Genomic DNA, 21,938 nt, shown 5'->3' on the forward strand with positions numbered 1-21,938 from the left:
GGAGACAGGAGGTGGGGTTGTTCTGGAAAGTTGTGATTTATCGTCTGGTTTCAGGAGCGAGTGGGTCAGTCTTGAAGGTGGGAGCAGTAGGGAACCATAGGAAATATGAATGCCCGTCCCCGGGGCCCTGTCAGCCCCAAGGTCACCCCTCCCGTACCTGTCACGATGCCTGAAATGTCCACCATTTGACTAACTCCTGGGATGGAGGCCTGGCGTCTCCGGGAGGGATCCTGTTTGAATGCACACAGTGTAACTTTCTGATTCCCTGGCGAAGACGCATCCTCTCTCGGCCTGGGCCGAGTTGAGCGGGAATGAGACACAGCTGGGGGCAGAGGGCACACACCGGGGTGTGCTGAGACCTGAGACCTTGAGCAGGGGTCCTCTGGGGCCTTGGGGCAGCCTGGGGAGTCACATGCCTGGGGCTGGGTGAGAGGTGACAGGAGGACCCTTAAAATGGGGCAAGGAACTGCCGGGAGCTGTTTTGCTTCCCTTTCAACTTTCTGCCAAGGAGCAGCGTGGCCCAGAGAGGAGGTTCTGCCAGCCCCCCGGGCACCTGTCCCAGAAGCCTAATTACTGGCTCTCGGTGGGCAGTCAGCTCGCTGATTGAGAGTCCTTGGGGAGAAGGCACTGCTGAAATGATGTAGTGCTCTGGAGGAAACACCATATTCCTTCACAGAAGCGGAGCCTGGTGTCTCCCCTCTCGCCCCTCTCATTCGCATGGGGTGTTCCCAGGGGCAGAAGAGGTTGCTCTTGGGCCCTCATGACACCTGACCACACCTCCACCCACACTGTCATCACCCTGTCCATCCCGTGTCACCTCTGCCTGGACCACAGCACAGACTCCCCGCTCTCTGCACGGCCCCCTCTCCACCCAGCAGGCAGGGACCTGTTCACACAACAGGTCCCTTTAGAGCCCGGCGCAAGGCCTTTCCGTTGACTCGGAGTCTGGCTTCATCTCCTGTGCTTCAGCTCCCTCCTCCCACCATGCCCTTCGCTCCCCTTTCCAGCCACACAGGCGTCCTTGAGGCTCTTGACACAAGGGCGTTTTTAGTCTCTCCCGAGGAAGGGCCTTTGCACGTGCTGTCTGCCTGGAATCCTCTTCCCCATGGACTCCCACTACCAAATCTTCTCTGCCTTTGGGTCTCACCTCCTGTGTCACCTTCTCAGACAAGCCCTCCCTTACCACCCCGGCTAGAGCAGTCCCCGCTCAGCACCCTCTAGCACGTCACCCTGTATTTATTTGCTATCTGTTTCTTGTCCATTTCCTCACTTGATTAGACGCTCTGCGAGTAGGGAACTAGCTTGCCTTGTTTGCTGTCGTGTCCCCAGCGGCCAGAACAGTGCCTGGCACATAGTAGGGCTTCAGGCCTGTTGAATGATCCCTAGAGGAGACACACTAACAGCCACTTGACAAGTCCTGCTGGGCCTATGGCGTCATCCAGCTGTAACTTCATTTTGTCCTCACAGTATAAAACCCTGCAAGGGTGTGTCCCCATTTTATAGCTGAGGAAACTGAGAGCCCAGGGGTTTAAGCAACTGTCCCAAGGTCACACAGAGAGCAAGAAGCAGAGGCCCAGATCTGCCTAAGTCTCTGCTTTTGCCACTGTGTTATTAAAACAGGTGTGGGGCACCTGGGAGGCTTAGTCAGGTGCCCCAAGTGGCTGTTGATTTCAGCTCAGGTCGTGACTTCATGGTTTGTGAGTTGGAGCCCCACGTCATCAGGCTCTGCAATGACAGCATGGAGCCTGCCTGGGATTCCCCGTCTCTCTCTCTCTCTCTCTCTCTCTCTCTGCCCCACCCCTGCTCAAGCTCTCTGTCTCTCAAAATAAATAAATAAATAACTTAAAAAATTTTTTAATCTAAAAAAAAATTTTTTTTTAATGTTGATTTCTGAGACAGAGACAGAGCATGAGTGGGGGAGGGGCAGAGAAAGAGCGAGACACCGAGTCCGAAGCAGGCTCCAGGCCCTGAGCTGTCAGCACAGAGCCCGACGTGGGGCTCGGATTCACAGACGGTGAGATCAGCACCTGAGCCGAAGTCGGTCGCTCAACCGACTGAGCCACCCAGGCGCCCCTTAAAACATTTTTTAAATAATGAAACAGATGCTATTACCCCTGTTTTACAGACAAAATAACGGAGACTCTGAGAGATGTCCCCATGGTACCTAAAGGCCTCAGCCAGAAAGAAGTGAGGTTGGGATTTGAACTCCAGTGCCGCCTTGTCTACAGGGACAGAGACAGCCGGACCCAGCCGACTCGCTGTCTGTTACATAGGAGCTTTTGGACTAGAGGGGGGCCATCTGGTTTGGCAGCAGGATCCAGGGCACGGAGCACCCCGTTAGGGAGGGGAGGACAGTAAAGCAATATCTAACACATATGGAGCATTTACTGCTGGGGTGCAAGCATTCCAAAAGCTTCAGGAGTGTCACCCATCTTCTTGACAACCTTAGGAGGGAGATAGCTCTATTGCCCCCATTTTGCAGATGACTCAACTAAGGCACAGAGAGGTTATGCAACTTACCCAGGGTCACTCAGCTAGGAAGTGTTGCAGCTAACCACTGCATTGTACTGCCTCTCCGAGGAGACAAAGCGGGATAGGACCCCAGAGCCCTCCAAGGCTAAGAAGAGCACTCCAAGCCTGGTCAAGTAAACAAAGCCTGCAGCCCAGAGCCGTGGATTCCCTCGGCTGTAAAACAGGGCCAGGAGTTCATCAGGATGTTGTAATGAGAGGAGATGACAGAGCTGAGTAAAGCCCCCCACCCAGTCTGGAGCCCGACCCCTCAAGTAGTGAACAAGCAGTGGGCGAAGGAGAGCACATGATTTCCACCTCAGCTTAAATCTCTGGGCCACCACTCGCTGAACCAGTGGTGCTGGGCAAGCGATTTACCTCTCTGTGCCTATACTCCCCCGTAAATGAGGATAATTATAGTATAATTTGAGATTACATAAATTAATCCACATAAGGTACTTAAAACAGTGCCTGGCCTAGAATAAGCTCTAAGTGTGAGCTGTTATTTATCAGAAGCTGGCAAATGTTAAAATATTAGTTCTGGCCTCTCTTGTAACCAAGGAGACTCTCTCCAACAGGGTTGCCATGAGGTCAGAGAAATTAAGGTAGGAAACTGTGCTCTCAAGCCCTCCCTTGGTGACGGCGTGGGCTATCTCTGCAGGCTGCCCTTCAGCAGAAGTCGCCTCCCTGCTCTACATCTCCAGTCTTTACCAAGGATGAGACTCCTTCCCTGTGGGTGCTAGAGCTGTTTGTCAAATTTATGAGCTTTCAGAGACAACCAGGTCTCCCCATTTTTATAAAGACTGAGCGAAGAGTTTATGAGATTAGAGGTTTGTCATCATCCTCTGCTTTGGTGTCTGTCTGTCTGTCTCTCTCTCTCAGTTTCCTCCTCTTTTAAAAATCCAAAGTGCAAGCTGGGAACAGCAGCCCCAGGCCCTATAAACACACTGTTCGAATAAAGGACATATTTAGGGGAGGATGGAGCATCATTTAAAGGTGATCACTCTAAAATGACCACGTCTGGGCAATTTGTCATGAAGTATTCTGGCTGTTGCCAGAGATCATTTTTTCCTGCAAATCTTGCTGTTGGCTCATCATTTTCAACTTTTGACCTTTTAAAACTGAGGTGTGGGATTTTTGTAAGCTTTGGGGATGCGGTGGTTTTAAAATTACTTTTTAAAGGGGCGCCTGGCTGGCTCAAGTCAGTGGAGCGTGCGACTCTTGGTCTCAGGGTTTTAGGTTCGAGCCTCATGTCGGGTATGGAGATTACTTAAAACTAAAATCCTTAAAAAAATAATAATAATAACTTTTTAAGAAGCCATCCATCCCCAGGAAACTCTGGGATTAGACTCGAAGGAACCCTGCAGAGGAGGTAGGATCCCTGGGTCCCTGTGCTGCCATGGGGGACTTTACAACCCAAGAATGTTCTAGTCCAGGGACTGGGCAGGCTTCTTCCCGATTCTCTGAGGGTTCACAAACCGTCATGCCACACGCAGGACTACTTGACCTGCAGGTGGTCCCGGAGGCATGGACACAGTCCTGGGCGGGAGGCTTGTCACTGTCTGCCCCTGCTTGTCTCTCCAGCCTCATTTCCTGCACCCCTGCGCTCACAAATTCAGGGCTCCACCTACGGCCCTGAGTCTTGCTGTGCAGTTTCTCATCTCTACTCTTTTGCAGACTGTTTCTCTGCCCAACATGCCTCTCTTTTCACTCTTTTGTCCTTCTTTGTCTTCTAAGATAGCTCGAGTGTTAGCACCTCCAGGAAACAATGTTAAGGTCCCTTCTCTGGGCTCTCGGGCCCAGCACCTCTTCCCCCCCATGCATGCCTTGGCACTAATCACACACTGTGTGGAAACTGCCTGTCTACTTGGGCACCTTCCCCACCAGGCTGGGAGCCCATTGAGCTTTGGGTCCCCAGGCCCAGCCCAGGCATGAGCCTGGAAGACGTGAGGCCATGTGATAGTTAAGACCCCGCCTTTGGACTCACATGGAGTTCTCCACTGCTGTCCCTCCCGCCCCCAGCCCTGACACTGCCTGTGGGCTGGTTATGTATCCTTACTGAACCTTAATTATTTCTATAAATGGGACTATCAGTGGTACTTACCTAGCTGATAGAATTACTCTAAGAATTGTTGTTGGGGGAACCTGGCAGGCTCAGTTGTTACAGCATGTGACTCTTGATCTTGGGGTCATGCGTTTGAGCCCCATGTTGGGTATAGAGATTACTGAAAAAAATAAAATTAAAAAAAAAAACTGTTGATGAACACTAATACACTCTATGGTATTAACTCTGAATCTTCACAAGTTAAGTCCTATTGGTGGACCCATTTTCCAGATGGGAAACTGAGGCACAAAGAGAAGGTCAGTAACTTGCCTAAGGTCTGTGGGAAAGTCAGAGTTCAAGGCCAGATGGACCCTGACTCCAGAGCCCGTACCCATGACCACTATGATGCATGGCCCCCTAAAAACTTACATGAAGCCCTCAGCCTGGCACACAGTAGGTACTCAATACAGAGAGTGGCTGCTGTTGTCACTTAAGAGTTGTTAATAGCTCCATTCAGTTTTTAGTTGATTTTTACATGGAAGAGGTGGGACTGGTCACAACACAGGAAGAAGGGCTCGAGAGCTGGGGGAGGGGAAGATTAGGGGGAAACAAGGAGAGGAGATGGGGAAAGAGTGGAGACTGGGGGGTGGGCCAACAGAGGCCAGAGCAGCATGGCTGGGGCATGAGTTGGCGAGGGCCTCCGCAGGCTGCTGGGAGGAAGGAGCCCAGCGCACTGGTGTGGCCATCTGAACGGTAACACAAGACTGCCACTGGCTTTCCTGCTCTTGGAAAATAAAAGCCCAAACTCCCATCACCGAGCACACAAAGCCCATTGTGGTGTAACCCCAGATCACCTTTCTTGTCTTATATTTCGCCTTTTCCCCAACACATCCCATGCCCTAGCCACCCTGCCCTGCCCTTCACTCCTCCATACCTTTGCACACACTATTCCTCTGCCTGAAATGCCCTTCGCTTCTCCTGGCCCTGATGGACTCCTACTCATCCTTTAATACCCAGTTCAAATGGCTTGAAAAACCCTCGTCAATACCCCTCGCTGATCATATTCATTCTTCCCTTCTTGAAGTGGACTTCAAGGCTAGGGACTATGTCTATTGCCCAACACAGAGCAGGACACAAAGTCACTGCTTAGGAAAAAAAAAATTGTTGGGCTTTTTTTACTGAGTAAATCCATCCTCAAATCAAGGACGGACCCTAGTGAAACCACACACATGATCTCAAATCTCCAGTGTCCAGGAGAGCTAGAGCATTAGGGAGAGAACTCATCCTTCCCAGGGATCCAGATAAGAGAATGTTCTGGGGCCAGTGGGGCTCGGGAACTCTGCTGTGGGCCTAGAAAATGTTGCTTGGGAGAATTCATGCCTGGGACCCCACTCCAAACCCCTCCAGCACAACCCAGAGATGGCTGCAGTCGGAAAACAAGCCGGAAACGTGTCCACTATCACTCAATGGACCTCCATACAACGTGGAACTCAGGACTGACCCTCCCTGAGCAACAGGGAGGATGCTTTTTCAGCAGCTTTTGGCTTGTGGTCAACTCAAACCCCCAGATCTTTTTCACTGGGATGGCTGCCAAGCCACATCTTGTGCATTTGATTTATGGCTTGGGTTAGCTGAGGCCCACTCCTGCTCCCCAGAAGCCAACAGGAGGAGGCGACGGTTTCTGTACCCCTAGGAAGGAGAGCGATTGCAGGCCCCCAACCCGAGAGCCTCAGTGTGAGCGTGGGCAAGCTCCCCCTCTCCCTGTTTGTGTTTCTAAGCCCTTTTCCTTGAGGCATCAAATGCCGGCACCTCTTGAAGGGGATTTTCATTAGCATTCAAGTCACAGGCCACCAGGGCGCATGCAGACCAACCTTTGGGTGACTGGGGAAAACACCCAGAAGGTCAGGGAGAGAGGGGCAGGTATCGGAGGCTCAGGCTCCTGAGCTGGATGTCCATATGCCCCAGGGAAGGCCCCTCGTTGCTCTGAGCCTCTGTCGCTGATCTGCGGAATAGGGGTGACAAATCCCAACCCCGTGGCATTGTTAGGGCAGAGGTGCCCAAGCAGGAAGTGCCTTCACAGGCATAGTAGTGTCTGTGTGGGGTCATAGACGGCTGGGGCCGAGTGGGCACCAAGTGCCCCATAACATCCGGCTCTTCCCCCGTTGCAATGAATGAGAAACTGAGGCACTGGGCTTGCACCACCTTTGCAAATTTTGCTCCCGCTCAGCCAAGTGTGCTTCTCTCCCCAGGGACTGTCTTTTTAAATGCCACTTTCCAGAAAGGCCACACTCCCTACCGAGACGCCCCACACCTGCCTCAGCCCGTGGCTGTCACGTTCGTGGCCATCACAAACCGTGTACGGTGTTTATGTTTGTCTGGTGCTTCTTTCCCCCTTGCTGGCCTAGACCCTCAGCATCACGAGGGCAGGGCCCCCGTCTTCCTCGTTCTCCGCTCTTCGTCCCCGGCCTCAGCACGGCCGGGACTTGGCGGTGTGTGGAGAGTGACTGTGAGAGTCTCTGGAACATGCCTTTGGACTTTGGCTACAAACCCAAGTTGCGTTAAAGAGAAGCGTATTTATTTCCCTGCGCCACAAACAAGGTCACTTCCCCTCCCTGGGCCTCTGTTTCCCCGAGCTGTAAAATGAAGTGTGAAATGAGAGATTGAACCAGCTTTTCTCCAAAGTCCTTCTAGCCCTAAAGACTCTAAGTGAGCACAGAAAGGGGGAGAAGATTGTATTGAATTGTATTGCCTGTTGGGTTGAAAAAACCAACTTGTGCCAGGAAATCTCTCTCACTGTGTCACTTTCTCCACTGGCCTGGAAAAAAACTGCCCCGTGCAGGCCCAGGCCTGTGGAGCCCACACTGGAAAAGTCACAGGCCCCTCCTGCCGTGGGCCCAGGCGAGGGGGCCCCCGAAAGGTGTGTGGTAGCTGCTTCCCCGGGGGGTCCAGGGTTTGTTGCCTTAACCGGGCGCACAGAGCAGGTAAAAAATTCCAGACATGTTCTCCGCTGACAGCTAATTGTGTCCTTTATTAATGACCATGGCTTTCTTGGGGCAGGTGGGCGGAGGGAGGAGGCCAGTCTCAACCCAGGGGGCTCCCTCAGGTGGAGCTGATGACCGCATTTCTGGATCCCATAGAAAGGGAAGTGCTACATGAGGTGACCCTGAAAATACACCCCCCCCAGGCTGGAGAGGGGAGGGGGCTTTCCTGGCTCCCCAAGCCCCAGCAGGGGCGGCTGGGCCCACAAAACGAGGCAGGGGTTTTGGAATCTGGCAGACCAGGTTCGGGGACCTAAGTTGGCCTCTTAGAACACAGCCACCGAAGTACAGTGGAAGGCCTGAAGGGGACCCACAAGGGGGCTGTGGTCCGTGGGCAGCTTGGGAGATGCTCTCCAGCTCCATCCGGCCATCAGCCCCTCATGGTACCAGGACTGGGCCCACAAGGCCCTTCCTCAGTGACCCGCTACACCACCTGTCAATACAGCAGCCAGATGTGCTGGGGGACTTGGGGCTGGCCCTGCCAGATGTGTCAAGCTTTCCAACACATCCGGCTTCCCCTCCGGCACATCGTGATGATTATTTAACACTTGCTTTTCCAGCATCTGTGAGTCCCGAGGATTACAGGCTGGGAGGCTCCAGCGTGCCGATCCAGCTTAAGGTCTGGGGGCCTGGAGTCCACTGCTCATCAAAGGACCTGTTTCCTCAAGGACCCAGTGAGGACCTTTACAAGCCCTCTTGCAGTGATAGCCTAGAGCTGGAGGGAGGGCTTTTGTGGAGCTCTGTCTGTTCCCCACTTTCTCATTAGGATCCCCTGTTAGCCTGGGGAGGAAAGTGAGGTGTGCAGCATTAACCCCATTTATAGATGAGGGATATGGGGCTCAGAGAGGGACACAGTGAAGAAGTAGCTGAGCTAGGACTTGAACCAGGCAGAGGAAACAGCATGTGCAAAGGCCCTGAGTCCAGAGGAGGCCTGATGTTTCCAGGATAACCAGGAGGCCAGGGCAGCTAGAGTGGAGGGAAAGTAGTAGGAGGTAAGTTCAGAGAGGTGAGAGGGGTACAATGACATCGCACGGAATAAAATACCGCGGATAAATTAAGCCCGAGAGCTAAAGGGGGCTTTGGTAGGCTATTGGTTTTCAGTCAGAGTGAGGTGGGAGCTGTCGAAGATCTTTGAGCAGAGGAGCAACACGCAGTTGATTCCTGCTCTGCAGGATCCCTCTGGCTGATATGTCAAGAACAGAGGCAGCCAGAGGCGAGTAGAGAGGTAAGAGGGCAAAGGGGGAAGGCCAGGAAACCAGGCGGGAGGCTCCTGCAGTGATCTCACGGCCACCACCCCTCCGCCCCTCTCTCTTCCCTTCCAATCTCGGTGTCAGGATTCCTGGGCTGCAGCCCAGTCTCCGTCAGCCACTAATTTGCTGGGTGACTTTAGCCAAGTCACTGGTGCCATCTAGGTTGTGTATTCTGTAGTCATAAAATGAGGAGCTTGGACCAGAAGATCGCGAAGGTTCTCCTGATTTCCAGTGACCCAGACCCCAACCTGCCTCTCCAGCCTCATCTCCCACGTCTCCCAGCTTCGAACTTCATGCTTCAGTGACCCTGAAATATTTGCAGTGCCCCCCCCACACACACACACCATGCCATTTCATGCCTCCGTGCCCGTGCCCGTGCACAGGCTGTCCCCTCTGCCTGCAATGCCCTTTCCCGCCATCCACCCTGCACGTGGAGAGCCATGTTCTTCAGCAGATCTCAAGCTCAGGTGGCATCTCCTGAGGCTTCCCCTGACCCACCCACCCCCGCCTTCCTCAGCGACCCTGGGCACTTGGAAGGGCCATCCTGATCTCCGAGAGACATTAGAATAGAGTGGATGTGGACTCAGAACTGGCTTCAAATGCCACCTGCGTCTCCGAAATCACCTAATGTTATTGAACCTCTGTTTCCTCATCTTTATTTTTTTTATTTCTTTTTTTTTACATTTATTTATTTTTGAGAAACAGAGTGAGACAAAGCGTGAGCGGGGGAGGGGCAGAGAGAGAAGAGACACCGAATCTGAAGCAGGCTCCAGGCTCTGAGCAAGCGGTCAGCACAGAGCATGATGTGGGGCTCGAACCCACGAACTGGGAGATCGTGACCTGAGCCGAAGTCGGACGCTCAACCGACTGAGCCACCCAGGTGCCCTTCCTCATCTTTAAAACAGAGATTATATTTCCTACTCCCAAGGTCAAGGTGAGGATTCAGTAAGAATGTAAAGCCCCTAACCCAGTGCCCAGCACGTAGTCACTGTCCGGGACCTGTGAAGCCAGATTCTAGCTGCAGAGACTGGGCTGTCGAATGAAGATGGGGGTGGCCCTGGACAGTGTGGCCCCAGATTCCTGGAATGGCCCCGGCCAGGACTCCAGGACAGCCTCCCAGCAGCCCCACGGCTCAGGGGCATTCCTGTCTACCCTTCCTGTCACCAGCCAGTCCCTCCGCTCACCTCCTCCATCAGGGCCTGGTCAAAGCTGCCTGCCTGCAGCCACTCAGCACTTGAAAATGTCCTTAATTGCTTCACCAGAGTGGGGAGTCACCCTGCAGGCAGATAATTAAAAAGTTCAGAGCTTGATTAATTGGGAGGAAATTGGAGGAATGGGGCTGCCTGCGGGGTGTGCGGGAGCTCTCAGCCCCTGTGTGGGGACGGCACGAAGGGAGGTGGCCAGAGCCGGGACCTGTGGCCCTAACATAGGATCCAGGGCCTGGACAGGCCAGGTGTGAAACCTGCCTTTGCAGGATATGGGGTTCAGGGAGTGGCTCCCCAGGAGACCATGAGCTCCACTCCTACTCCACACACACACAAATACAACTAGGGCGGAGAGGTCAAAAGACACAATGGTCATGGAAGTTCTGATTACTCTGGCTTTGGGGCTGTGGGACCTACAGGCCTTCTAGCCTGTCATTCAGTGAGGTGTCCAGAGGGCCTGCTCTGTGCCAGGCAGCGAGCAGGGCAGGCACGGTGTGGCTGCCTCATGATGCTCACAGTTGGGCAGGTGGAAAGGTGGGAGGTAGAGACAGGTATTAACCAAGTGCCAAGAAGCAGGAAGGTGGGATGGCTTGAGACCCCATCCCTGGGGCACAGGAAAGAGCTCTGGGGGCTCTGACTTGGTCTGGAGAGCTCTGGAGGCCTAGAACAAAGTCTCCAGTCCGCCCACCAGTTGAGTGACCTTGAGCATAAGATTCTGTATTTCTGAACCTCAGTCAGTCAGTCAATACACACTTCCTGAGGCCTTCTGTCCGTCACCTCTCGGCCACTGGTGCTGGGGGGTTCCAGACATTGTGGGTACCTGCTGTCACCAGGCTCAGGGCCAAGTGCAGGAGGCAGACACTTACAACCATTTAATCATGCAGCAGCAGAGGCAAAGTGACAGTGCTTCAGGAGCATGGGAGAGAAGTCCCAAACCCAGGCCTGGTCCGGGATGGTATCCTAGAAAAAGGCCAAAAGGTGATTTGGGTGGAGCCGAGCTGGAAGGATAAAAAGGAGTTAGCCAGGCTGGCGCTGGGGCAGAGGGAACGGCCTGAGCAAAGGCCCAGAAGGAGGACAGAACACAGCTGGCGGGGGAGCTGGAAGCCGCCGGCTGCAACTGGGGCCCAGGGTGCGGCTAAGAGGTGCCAGGAGCTCCGGCTGGCAAGGTGGACCATGGAGGGGAGGCCAAAGCAGGCTGAGCTCGCCACAGGCACAGGGATGCATTGAAGGGTCTCGAGCAGAGGAGGGACACCACAGATGGCCGGTGTGGAGGCTGGCTTGGGGAGGCCCTGGGATCCCCCCCTCAGGGAAAGAGGAGACGTGTTAACACAGTTCCTGCCGCTGCCTTCTGACTTCTGTCGTCCTGCCAGCTGCTGGCAGGGATCCACAGAGCCCAGGTCCCGGCAGGGGCAGGCTGGGGTAGCCTGGGCATGTGGGGGAGTTGGGGGGGGGGGCAGTGGAGACAGGATGACTGACATCCCCTGGGTGGTCCCAGTAGGAGCTACCACAGCAGGGGAATGAGCCTGAGGCGCTCCCTGGACTTAACCTGGCCAGGCAGGGCCCCCCTTCTCAGGGGAGGAGACAGGGAGAAAGGTAGAAGATGGGGGGGGGCACCCTTCATCAAGCTGGAACACTGAGAGCCTCGAGACAGGAGTTAGAAAGAACGGTGGGTCACAGCCTCTGACTGACTTTGGACGAGGCATTCCTCTCTGTGAGCCTCAGTTTCCTTATCTCTAAAATGGAGACAACACCTCCTACTGCACAGGGTGACTGTGCAGACTGAGTGACGTTAGGAACTGAGGAAGCTGCTGGCCCAGCACCAGGCAGGTGCCTGGTAGGTACACAGTGGTGGGAAGTCCCTCCTAGCCCAGAAGCTTGCCACGTGGCTTCCAGCGTGGCTGTGCCCATGGCACAAAGGATCAGGCACCCTGCCCAGTTCAGTCCAGGGGGACTGACTCCACTGGTTTAACCTCAGTCGCAAGAGGAGGAAGCGTGCAAAATGCAAAAGCCACTTTGCATGAGGAAGACCCCCCAAACCCCCCTTGCTCCACCACGGGAATACCGCAAGTTCCGCTCAGACATAGTCACAGCACAACGCCCTGAAAATACGCAGATCGGTTGATCCACAATTGAAGAACATAGGACCCAGGACTGGGTGCCTGAGCCTGGCCATAGCCGGAGTCCCACACCTGGGAGAGGCCATAGAGGCCAGCCCAGAGCGGGCAGGAGCCAGCCCAGAGCTCTGTGGCCCGGGCTCACAGAGCAAGGGGAGCAGGGAGCCACAGGGGCAGCCTAGCCCAGCCTCCCCTCTCTGGGCCCAGAACTCTCCGCCACCGGCTCAAACTCCTCTCCCCAACCCAAACCCAGAACTTCTTGGAGACCCTAAGGTAGGAAAGTGAGCCGGCTGCCCTTCCAACCTGGCACTGCTGAGCCTGGAGCCCACTCCCTCTGCCCAGAGTGGCCAGCAGTCAGGTCTGGTCAGGGGAAGGTGTGCCGGCCCCCTGCTCAGTCATGACCTCTTACAGGCAGAGCCTGGGCCTTTGTCTCCGTGTCACGTGCCTGGCACATAACAGGGACTTAATACATGCCTATTGAATCAATTCGTAACTCAGCATCTCTCCGACTGGACACAGACTCCTGAGGGCAGGGACCACCACATCTTTTTTGTCTCTGTACCCCCAAGGCCTGGCACACAGCAAGTGGGGGGCCAAGAATGAACGGAGATAGTAACAGCAGACACTTGTGGAGGGCTCAGTGCGCCCTAGGCAGGCACTGCTGCCCGTGCTTTTTCTAGATTAACTCACGTACTCTCCCCACCAAATAGAAGGTCGGTGTTATCATTCTCCCCATTATCCAGACAAGGGTGCTGAGAGTGAGGTACGTTGTCCCTGGTCACACCGTTAGCCAGAGGCAGGCCTGGGATTCAGCCCGGGCAGCCGGCTCCACGGTCCACACCCAGGTTCCGTTTCATCAGACCTCCTGCTCGGGCGCTCGGGAGCTAGAAGGCGAGGCCGCCTCTGCCCGGACAGAGCCCTCTGCTCTACGGGACCCCCAGGGAGGCAGAGAAGCTCCTTCCCCACCCCCAAGGCCTGGCACTCTGGGCCTGACCGAGCATTTGACTCCACCGTGGCATCAGTCGTCTGGGGATTAAATCGGAGTCTCTGGGAAGACAGCAAAGGAGCTGCAAGCCTGGCAGGGAGGCTGCAAAGATCACCCAGTGCCAATTAGCGGCCCCGCCGTGCCAGGTCCAGATGGAGCCCTGCCTCGGCCTGACTCAGGGCTCACTCGGTCAATTATCACCTATCCCGGAGCCCAGGGGGCAGGTGGGGAGAAAATCTGTTTCCCCATAATCCTCCCTCCCTCTCCCGGCCAGCTGCCATCCCTGCCTGGGGTTGCCTGGCCAAGGGATCTGGGCGTCTGCAGAAAGTAGGCGCTGACTGGCTGCTTTGGTCCCAAGTCCCCAGGTGTGTGGGGCCAGGCTTCGCCTCTGTCTTGCTGAGTGACCCGGCAAGCCCTGTCCCCTCTTAGGCCTGACGACAGGGTCTCCAGTAATGACGTTCAAGCCGCGCGATAATTTCTCTGTCCAGGAATACCTGAGCGCAAGGTTTTTGGAATCCCACAGACCTGGGGTCAAACCTCAGCTCTGTCATTTAGTAGCTATGTGACCTCGGCATCGTCATTTCACCTTCCCCCTTGCCAAGCCTCAGTTTCCTCGTGTGTAAAAGGGGGGGGGGGTGTGATAATGGTACCGCTTCAGTGGGTGGTCAGGTGGATTTAACAAGAGATTCCATGCCAATCACTTGCACCGGCCTCAGCACCTGGAAAGCACATGATAAATGAGAATTATTACCACCCTTGCACCCTGGGTGAGTAATAATAGCTAACACATATATGGTACAGAACTTGCTGTGTGTTCTGTGTGGATATTAGCCCACCAAACCCACAGCCTCTGCTGTTGAGCCCCCCACCGTCCACTCGGGGAGACAGACCTGCCCTCAGCTAGCAAACTGAGCTAACTGAGCACCAATTATGTGCCAGACCTGGCACTGGGGATGTGGAGACTGAAGACCCAGCCCCTCCCCCAACCAGGGTCCATCCACCGGGGAGCAGCACACAGATAAGTGGCAGAGGGGTGAGGTCCGTGGCAGGATGGAGCTGGTTGGTACCAGCCTGTTTTCCAAGAGCCAGCCATGCACACTTCTTCCCAACTCCACGTTCAGTTATCTCAGACTGGTAGCTTGAAATTTGTCCTAGTGGGAGCTTTGCCACCGAAATTGACAAAGGTGACCAATCAGGGCTTCCCGCCCCCCTTCCCCGCTCCAGAGGGCCATTGAGCAGGACATCACTGCCCAGAGAGTGTGTCTGATGTGCCACAGTAGGGGTCTGAGGTGTCTGCTGTAGAGAGTGGAGGCCGGCCTCCCAGAGGCGTCCATGTCAGAACCCCATCCCTGATGGGCAGAAGGACATTCAAGCAAAGGGGCCCTTGCACGTGCAGCCAGGGCATCTAGGGAACAGCAAACAGGCAAGAGAGGTGACCAGATGGGGCCAAAGAAGTGTACCAGAGGGTCAGGTTACCAGAGACCGAGGACGTTTCTGGGACACGGGACTTCCAGTTTGAAAAGCAGGATGAGTTGTCACCATAAGTGGACAGCCCCCTGGGATGACCCATGGGGATAGAAGTTGGGAAGTGGAGTGGGATCTGAGCAGCCACGGAGCCAGATGAAATTGACATGGTGACGGTGGCACTGAGCCTGGCATTTGCTTGGCCAAGTATTTTCTCATGACACCCTGTAAGGGGCATATTCGTTTATGCGACAAGTACATGAATTGAGCAGCTACTATGCTCCCACCACTTTGCTAGGAGTTAGGGAACCAACGAGAGAGCCAGACAAACCTAGTTCCTCTTCCCCTCTGCAGGCACTTCCCAGGCAGGGAAAAGACATCACACATGTTTATAAGCTGTTTTCTAATATAATTACAATTCGAGATGGGTGTCAACAAAGGAAACAGACTGAGACAGAGAGTAATGAGAGAATCACTCTGGCCAGGGTGGTCAGGGAGGGCCTCTCTGGGAAGTGACATTAAAGCTGGGGCCTGTTGGGGCGCCTGGGTGGCTCAGTCGGTTAAGCATCCAACTACACCTCAGGTCATGAACTCGTAGTTGGTGAGTTCAAGCCCCATGTCAGGCTCTGTGCTGACAGCTCAGAGCCTGGAGCCTGCTTTGGATTCTGTGTCTCCCTGTTCCTCCCCCACTTGCGCTCTCTCTCTCTCTCTCTCTCAAAAATAAATAAAGATTTTTTAAAAATTAAAAAAAAAAAGAAAGCTGGGGCCTGAAAGAAGCAGGTCAACCATAGGAAGCAGAGACAGTGCTCCAGGCAGAGAGACAGCATGGCCAAAGGCCCTGAGGCAGGGGCACTCTTGCCAACCGAGGGGCTGGAGTGCAATTGAGTGAGAGAAGTGTCCAGAAATGCCAGGAAGACCACAGAGCCAGCCTGGCGGGCTTCTCGGACCAGGGCTGGGTGTGGGGTGGTTCCCAGTGCCACGGGGAGCCACCTGTGCATTTAAAATAAGCAGAGTGTGGTGGGTCCGATTCATTCAGATCTCTCCAGTGAGTGTGGGGGATTAGAGGGGAGGCAGAAGTGGGTCAGGGAGAGCCACGCAGAGACTCTGACTGCATCCATACCTTGCACGTATCATCAGCCCCCTTTCCGGAGGAGGGGACTGAGTCTCAGAGAAGGCACCTGTCAGAGGCACGGCCTCCAGGTCCGTTTTCTTCCCAGTTCTGTGCGTGAAACCCGGATGTTGGCAGGACTGAATGCCTTCCCAGCTGAGAAGCTAGGAGTGGCACGGCCCCTAGGGCACTGGGCACTGAGGGTGGGCCGCGGTTCCTGACCTCTCTGTGGGCAAAGAGGTGGCGGACCAGAGCTGAGGGCCTCCGCCCGCTCACACACTATACCTGGTATGAGAATCTGCCTCTGCTGCTGAAGAGCCAGGTGCGTCTGCCCCTCTTTGGGCCTCAGTTTCCTCCAACGTCGGATAAGGGGGTTGCACTGGACGCTTTTGCAGCTTTGTCACTTCGCCCACCCGTCACCTGCTAGGCACCCGGCATCGGACTGGGAATTCACATCCAGCCAGGCACTTACAGATTCATGCCTAAGTAAGCAAAACAGGCACTTCTGGGACACCCGTCGGTTAAGCCTCCGACTCTTGGTTTCAGCTCAGGTCATGATCTCCCAGTTCATGAGCTCGAGCCCTGCATCACACACTCTGTGCTGACGGTGCGGAGCCTGCTAGGGATTCTCTTTCTCCCTTTCTCTTTGCCGCTCACACACCCACACCACACACCCTCTCGCTCTCAAAATAAATAAATAAACATTAAAAAAAAGAAGAAGAAAAAGAAGGCTTCCCTCCAGGAAAGGCTTCCTGGAAGAGGGTACCTAAGCCAGGTCTTAAAGGGGTGTAGGAGTTTGATGACAAGGGGAAGGCATTGCAGGGAATGAGGGCAGGGTGGACAGAGGCCGGAGGTGTGGAGGCGGGCCTGGGGCAGGCACCACATGCAGCGGACTGTGCGGAACAGCACAAAGCTCAGGGTGGTGGGCGCTGAGAGGCGGGCAGGTGCCAGCCCTGGGAGCCTGGGGGCCCTGAGCAGTTTGGGGAGCTGTTGCGGATTTTTTTTTTAATAGCAGTTTTATTGTGACGTGATGCACATACCATAGAATTCAGCTAAATTGTACAATTCAGTGATTTTTGGTGTATCCGTAGAATTGTGCAACTGTCACCACAGTCAATTTTAGAACAGGTTCATCACCTCAGAAAGACACCCTCTTGCCCATTAGCGGTCACTCTCCATTCTCTGCTCTCCCCTGTCCCTGGCAACCACTAAGCTACTTCTGTCTCTAGAGATCGCTGTTCTGGACACTTTCAGATAAAGGGAAGCATACAACACGTAGCCTTTTGTGACTGGCTTCTTTCACTAAGCACAGTGTTTTCAGGGTTCATCCCACGTTGTAGCACGTATCAGTGTTTTATTCCTTTTTACGGCCAAATAATATTCCATTGTGTGCCATTGTGGATTTTTAAGTGGCCCAAAAAGGTTTGTGCTTTAGAAAGCTGGCTCTGGAGGGTGGGCAGGAGGAGGCCAGATGGCCATGAGAGGCAAAGGAGTAGGTAAGAAGAGCTTTCTGGATGCCCGCATGGGTGCAACAGTAGGAGGGAAGAGCCAGGACGGGGCACTGCTGAGTGGAGGGAAGACCTGATAATTGGCCGCAGGGGGTGAGGGGAGGGAGGAGGCATCCAGGGTTCCGGGGGACTGGGTGGAGAGGGACGTCACCTTGCAAGACGAAAGAGTGGGTTTTGTGAAGCACGGTGCCGAGAGATACAGAAACCATAGCCGCCCAGTGAGAAGGCGAAGGGGTGTCCAGCCGGACACCTAAAAGAGGGAAGGCTTCTGAAGGAGGCAGCCTGGGGAGTCTGAGATGGGGCCAGGATGTGGTGACTGGGAAGGACAGCCAGGAAGGTGGCCCAGATGGAGGGGCTGGCACGGCACAGAGGAGACTGTGGGCAGCCACTCACCAGCCAGGCCCCGGGAATTACCAGCAGATGGGAGAGATGTGCTAAGCTGGGCCGGCTCTTGCCCGAAAGGGAGCCAGGAGGGTCCTGATCTTGGGATCAAAACTTTTTGGCATCTATTAGCATGGTCCTAGACCCCCCCCCCTTCACAGGAGCCCTGTACCCCCACTTTACAGCAGAGGAAACTGAGGCTCAGAGAGATCAATCACTTAACTAGAGCCAGAGCTGACTGGATAGTGCCAAAATGGCACTCTTTATCCAGACAGCAGGGAAACTCTGGTGCCTGAGAGGAAAGTAAGAAGGAAGGAGGGCAGGAGGACTCAGGACCCCAAAGCCAGTGCAGTCAAGTGGAGAGAGCTCTGGGCACCTGCCCAGGAGCTGCCAATCCCTGCTTAGCACTCACAGACCTTTGACAACAATGCAAGTTGCATAAGGGCAGTGTAGTGTGGTGGTTAGGGAAGCCTCTAGAGTCAGACCACCCAAGATTGAATCTCAACTGTGCCACGGTAAGCTCACATCCTAGCAAATTACTTCACCTCTGTGCCTTCATGCCTCCATCTGAAAATGCAGGTGATAACACTCCCTCCATCACAGGGCTGAGTAAGGACTGGATGAGTTACTATGGGTTAAGTACTTAGAACAGTGCCAGTATTTAGTAAGTACTCGGTAAGGGCTGCCTGGGTGGCTCAGTCAGCTAAGCATCCAACTCTTGATTTCCACTCAGGTCCTGATCTTGTGGTTTGTGGACTCGAGCCCCCCACATCAGGCACTGTGCTGAGAGCACGGAGCCTGCTCAGGATTCTCTCTCCCTTTCTCTTTCCCTCTCTCTCTGCTCCCCCACCCCCACCCTGGCTCTCTCTCTCTCTCTCTCTCTCTCTCTCTCTCTCAAAATAAATAAACATTTTCAAAAACTACTCGGTAAATGTTGGCTGTTTCGTATTTACACTCTGAAGGCCTGGTATCCCCAGCTGTACAGCAGAAGCCCTAATAACTCCCCAGAGCGCTCAGTGTCATCCTCCTTAGTGTCACTATGGCCTGAATGGTTATGTCAAAGTCCTGACTTGGCCCTTGCCTGGCAGTTTCTTAAGGACTGGACTGGAGCTGGCTCTTCAGGATCCCCACAGGGCCTGGTCCAGGTGACATCAGCCAGTGTAGTTGTCTGTTAAGTCAGTCGCCACCTTCTGGAAGCCCCCTCCAAATGGCAGGTAAACTAGGACCCCAGGGGGAGGGTGCTGCTTCCTAGTGTCCCAGGGGGACTTGTGTGTGGCTTATTTACTGCACGCTTGTGTCATCCAGCAAAGCCCTGAGATTGTAACCACAACCTTTCCCCACCCCCATGCCAGACACTGGCCATTGCATGGAGTCCACTTTCTGGGCTAGATGCTCTCTCAGCAATGAGAAAACTTTAGCTCACAGAAGGTGAACTACTTGTCTGAGGTCACCCAGCAGATTGGTATTTGAACCAGATACCGTTCAATAATGCCAGGAATTATTCCGGGCATTTTTGCCTAAATTAACCAGTGTAATCCTCACAGCAATTATAGAGGCTGTTGTCCCCATTTTGCAGGAAGGAAATAGCTTAAGCGACTGGCTCGAGGTCATACTGCTGGGGATTGGCCAAGCAGCCTGCACACCAGCCACCGTTCTTCACTGCCTTCCTACTCGCACGATCCCCGAAGCCCAAGCTCTTCCCGCTTAGGCAAGGCAACTTCAAGCGGTGTTAATGGAGCATCTGCTGAGTGCTGGGTTCTGTGCTGGGCACAGGGGAAGGAGCCGTGAATCAGACAGGGCTCCGATCCTGAGGGAGCCAAGAGCACGGCCAGGGGACCCCTTGATGAATAATTATGGCAGGGGAGTAAAGCTTTCCGATCTCAAGTAACAGAAGCGCCAAAGAGGGTGGGGTCTCCGAGGCTGGAGCCGGTTGAAGACTTGAGAGGAGGGCAGTTTGCTAAGATGTGAACTTGGAGGATAAGCTTGGAGACTGGGGCTGGAAAAATAATTGAGGGAAATTTATGTTAGCCATTTACATATGAGGAAAGTGATGCTCTGAGAGGCAGAGATGGCTTGCCAAAGGTCACACAGCACACAGGCATGGAATGTGAGCGTCCCTGGCCCGGGGACAGTGTAGCCACATTTCATTCCAAGGAGGAACTTGCCTCTTGCAAAGCTCTTCCCCATCCGCCTTCTCAGTTACCCCTTCCATGATCCTCCCTCCCAAGATCACAGCAGAGCTGGGATTAGGAACCCCAGTAAGCAGGAGAAGAAACAGGCCAGGAGAGGGACAGGGCCTGGACCCCAGGCCTCCCGATTCCCAGCCCAGGGCTAGGAGGAAGAGGGTAGGATGGACTTGCACACTGGTCCACATAGGACTGGTCGTTTCTTGTAGAACCTGAGCCCTGAGCTGCAGGGCCTGAACCCAGATCCTGAGCAGTCCCCCCAGAGCAGGGAAGAAGGCCGAAGCCTCTGGAAGAGCCCTCTTAGATGAACATGCCCATCAAGTGCAAACACTTCCCTCCTCAGGCTGTCCCTGGTATTGCAGGCTCCGTGTAGCGAAATAAGTTGATCAAACACCTGCTGCACTAACAGCTAGTACTCATTGGGCACCCACACTGTGCAAGGGATTCCCCCAATGGCTTTCAGAAATAGGTCTTGGGATCATGATTTTACAAATAAGGAAACTGAGTCTCAGAAAGCGTAAGCCGCTTGTCCATGGCCACACAGCTAGTAAAAGGCCCATCTGGGACTCAAACCCAGTCCTGTCCACTTCCAAAGTCAGTGTTCTTTCCTGCTATACCCACGTCATCTTTCTACACGCCCCACACTTTGCTACTGTAATGTAATCATCCTCAATCATCTGGAAGCCAGGAATCTAGTTACAAGAATCAGGGTTCGGCCAGACATTAGTGAGCAAGACTGGGCCATGGGCGCTTCCCCAGACCCCTTCAGGGTCTTCGGAATAAGTCAGGATTGACCCTGGAAGCTGTGGCTCAGCCAACCTGGAGTATCTGAAGAAGGATTGCTAGGGGCCCCAGCTGAACCCATAGACAGCTTCAGAGACAAGATGCCAGGTAGCCTGGAACCTTCTGGGCACAGAAGGGACTGCCAGGTTGGAGCCTGGAGGCCCCCAGGAGCTTTAGGAGATGGGACTTCCCAACAACTGCACTTCGCGGCCCCTCCGTGATGCCGTGTGGCGTCTACGAGAAACTGCAGGGTCTCTCCATGCCTTGCGACCTCTGAGCCCTCCTCCGGTTTCTCCAGCAATTCTCCTTGTCTTCTGTCCCAGGTTGCCCATCCGGAACCTTCAAGGCCAACCAAGGGGACGAGGCCTGCACCCACTGCCCCATCAACAGCCGGACCACTTCCGAAGGGGCGACCAACTGCGTCTGCCGCAACGGCTACTACAGAGCAGACCTGGACCCCCTGGACATGCCCTGCACAAGTACGTTCGGGGCCTCTCGGGAGCAATGCCGGACCGAGTCCCGAGTCCACGTGCAGAAAGCTCAGAGCAAGGGCTGGACAGCCGTCGGGCTGCAGCCAGCCTTTCCCGAGAGGGGAGCAGCCAATCACCTGATGGGAGGGGAAATGAAAAGCTGTTTGGAAAAGGACCATCCCGGGGTGGTTGTATTGCCAACAAGCAGCTACCATGGAGCTGGCATCTGGCTCCTTACCTCCTCCTGCCAGTCACATGGAGGATAAAGTCAAGGTCTCGATTCACAAAGGGACAGTAAATGGGAGGCTTGGCAGAAGGAGAGCCAACCTGGTGTCTGTGACAGAAGAGGCTGCCCGGTGTTCTAACCTGGTGGCGGCCGCCTGAATCACAGGCCAGCGTTCTCAAAGAAAGGGGTGACTACGGGGGCAATCTCCCCACCCCTGGATCAGACAGGAATGGCATTCAGCTGCAGGCGACAAGAGAGAGAGCTGACCCCAGTGACTTAAACCATAAGGATTTATTCTCTCACTTCGCAGAACCCCAAAGATAGGTACCCCTGGGATAATTGTGGCAAATCCGTGAAGTTCTCTGGGACCCGGCTCACTCTTTCTGCTCTGCCACCCTCGGCATGTGGTTCCTCTCCTTCGGGTCACTTCCTAGTCCAGCATTGCTGCTGAAGCTCCAGCCATCACACACATTCTAGACGGAGGAAGGAGGAAAGGGACAAAGGCACATTTTATAGCTGTGCCCTTTTAAGAAAAGGTCCTAACCAAAAAACCTCTGCCGTATCTCAGTAGTCAGCACTTAATCACAGGAGGCTGGGAAATGTAGTCTTCTGGCTGGACATATTGCCCCCCCCCCAAATAAAATCGGGGTGCTATTAGGAGGAAGAAG

At 54.4% G+C, this 21,938-nt stretch overlaps 1 protein-coding gene across 5 annotated transcripts in view; it reads left to right on the forward strand.

Moving 5' to 3' along the window:
- Positions 1-21,938, forward strand: part of EPHB2 (EPH receptor B2) — a 194,431-nt gene that overhangs the window by 120,786 nt on the left and 51,707 nt on the right. For all 5 annotated transcript variants that reach the window (XM_043574057.1, XM_043574058.1, XM_043574054.1 and 2 more), the window contains exon 4: positions 20,898-21,053. In XM_043574057.1, coding sequence (XP_043429992.1) covers positions 20,898-21,053 — 156 coding nt within the window. The remainder of the gene's footprint in view (positions 1-20,897; positions 21,054-21,938) is intronic.

This window comes from Prionailurus bengalensis, chromosome C1, assembly GCF_016509475.1.
Source record: "Prionailurus bengalensis isolate Pbe53 chromosome C1, Fcat_Pben_1.1_paternal_pri, whole genome shotgun sequence".
NCBI classification, from domain to species: Eukaryota; Metazoa; Chordata; class Mammalia; order Carnivora; family Felidae; genus Prionailurus; species Prionailurus bengalensis.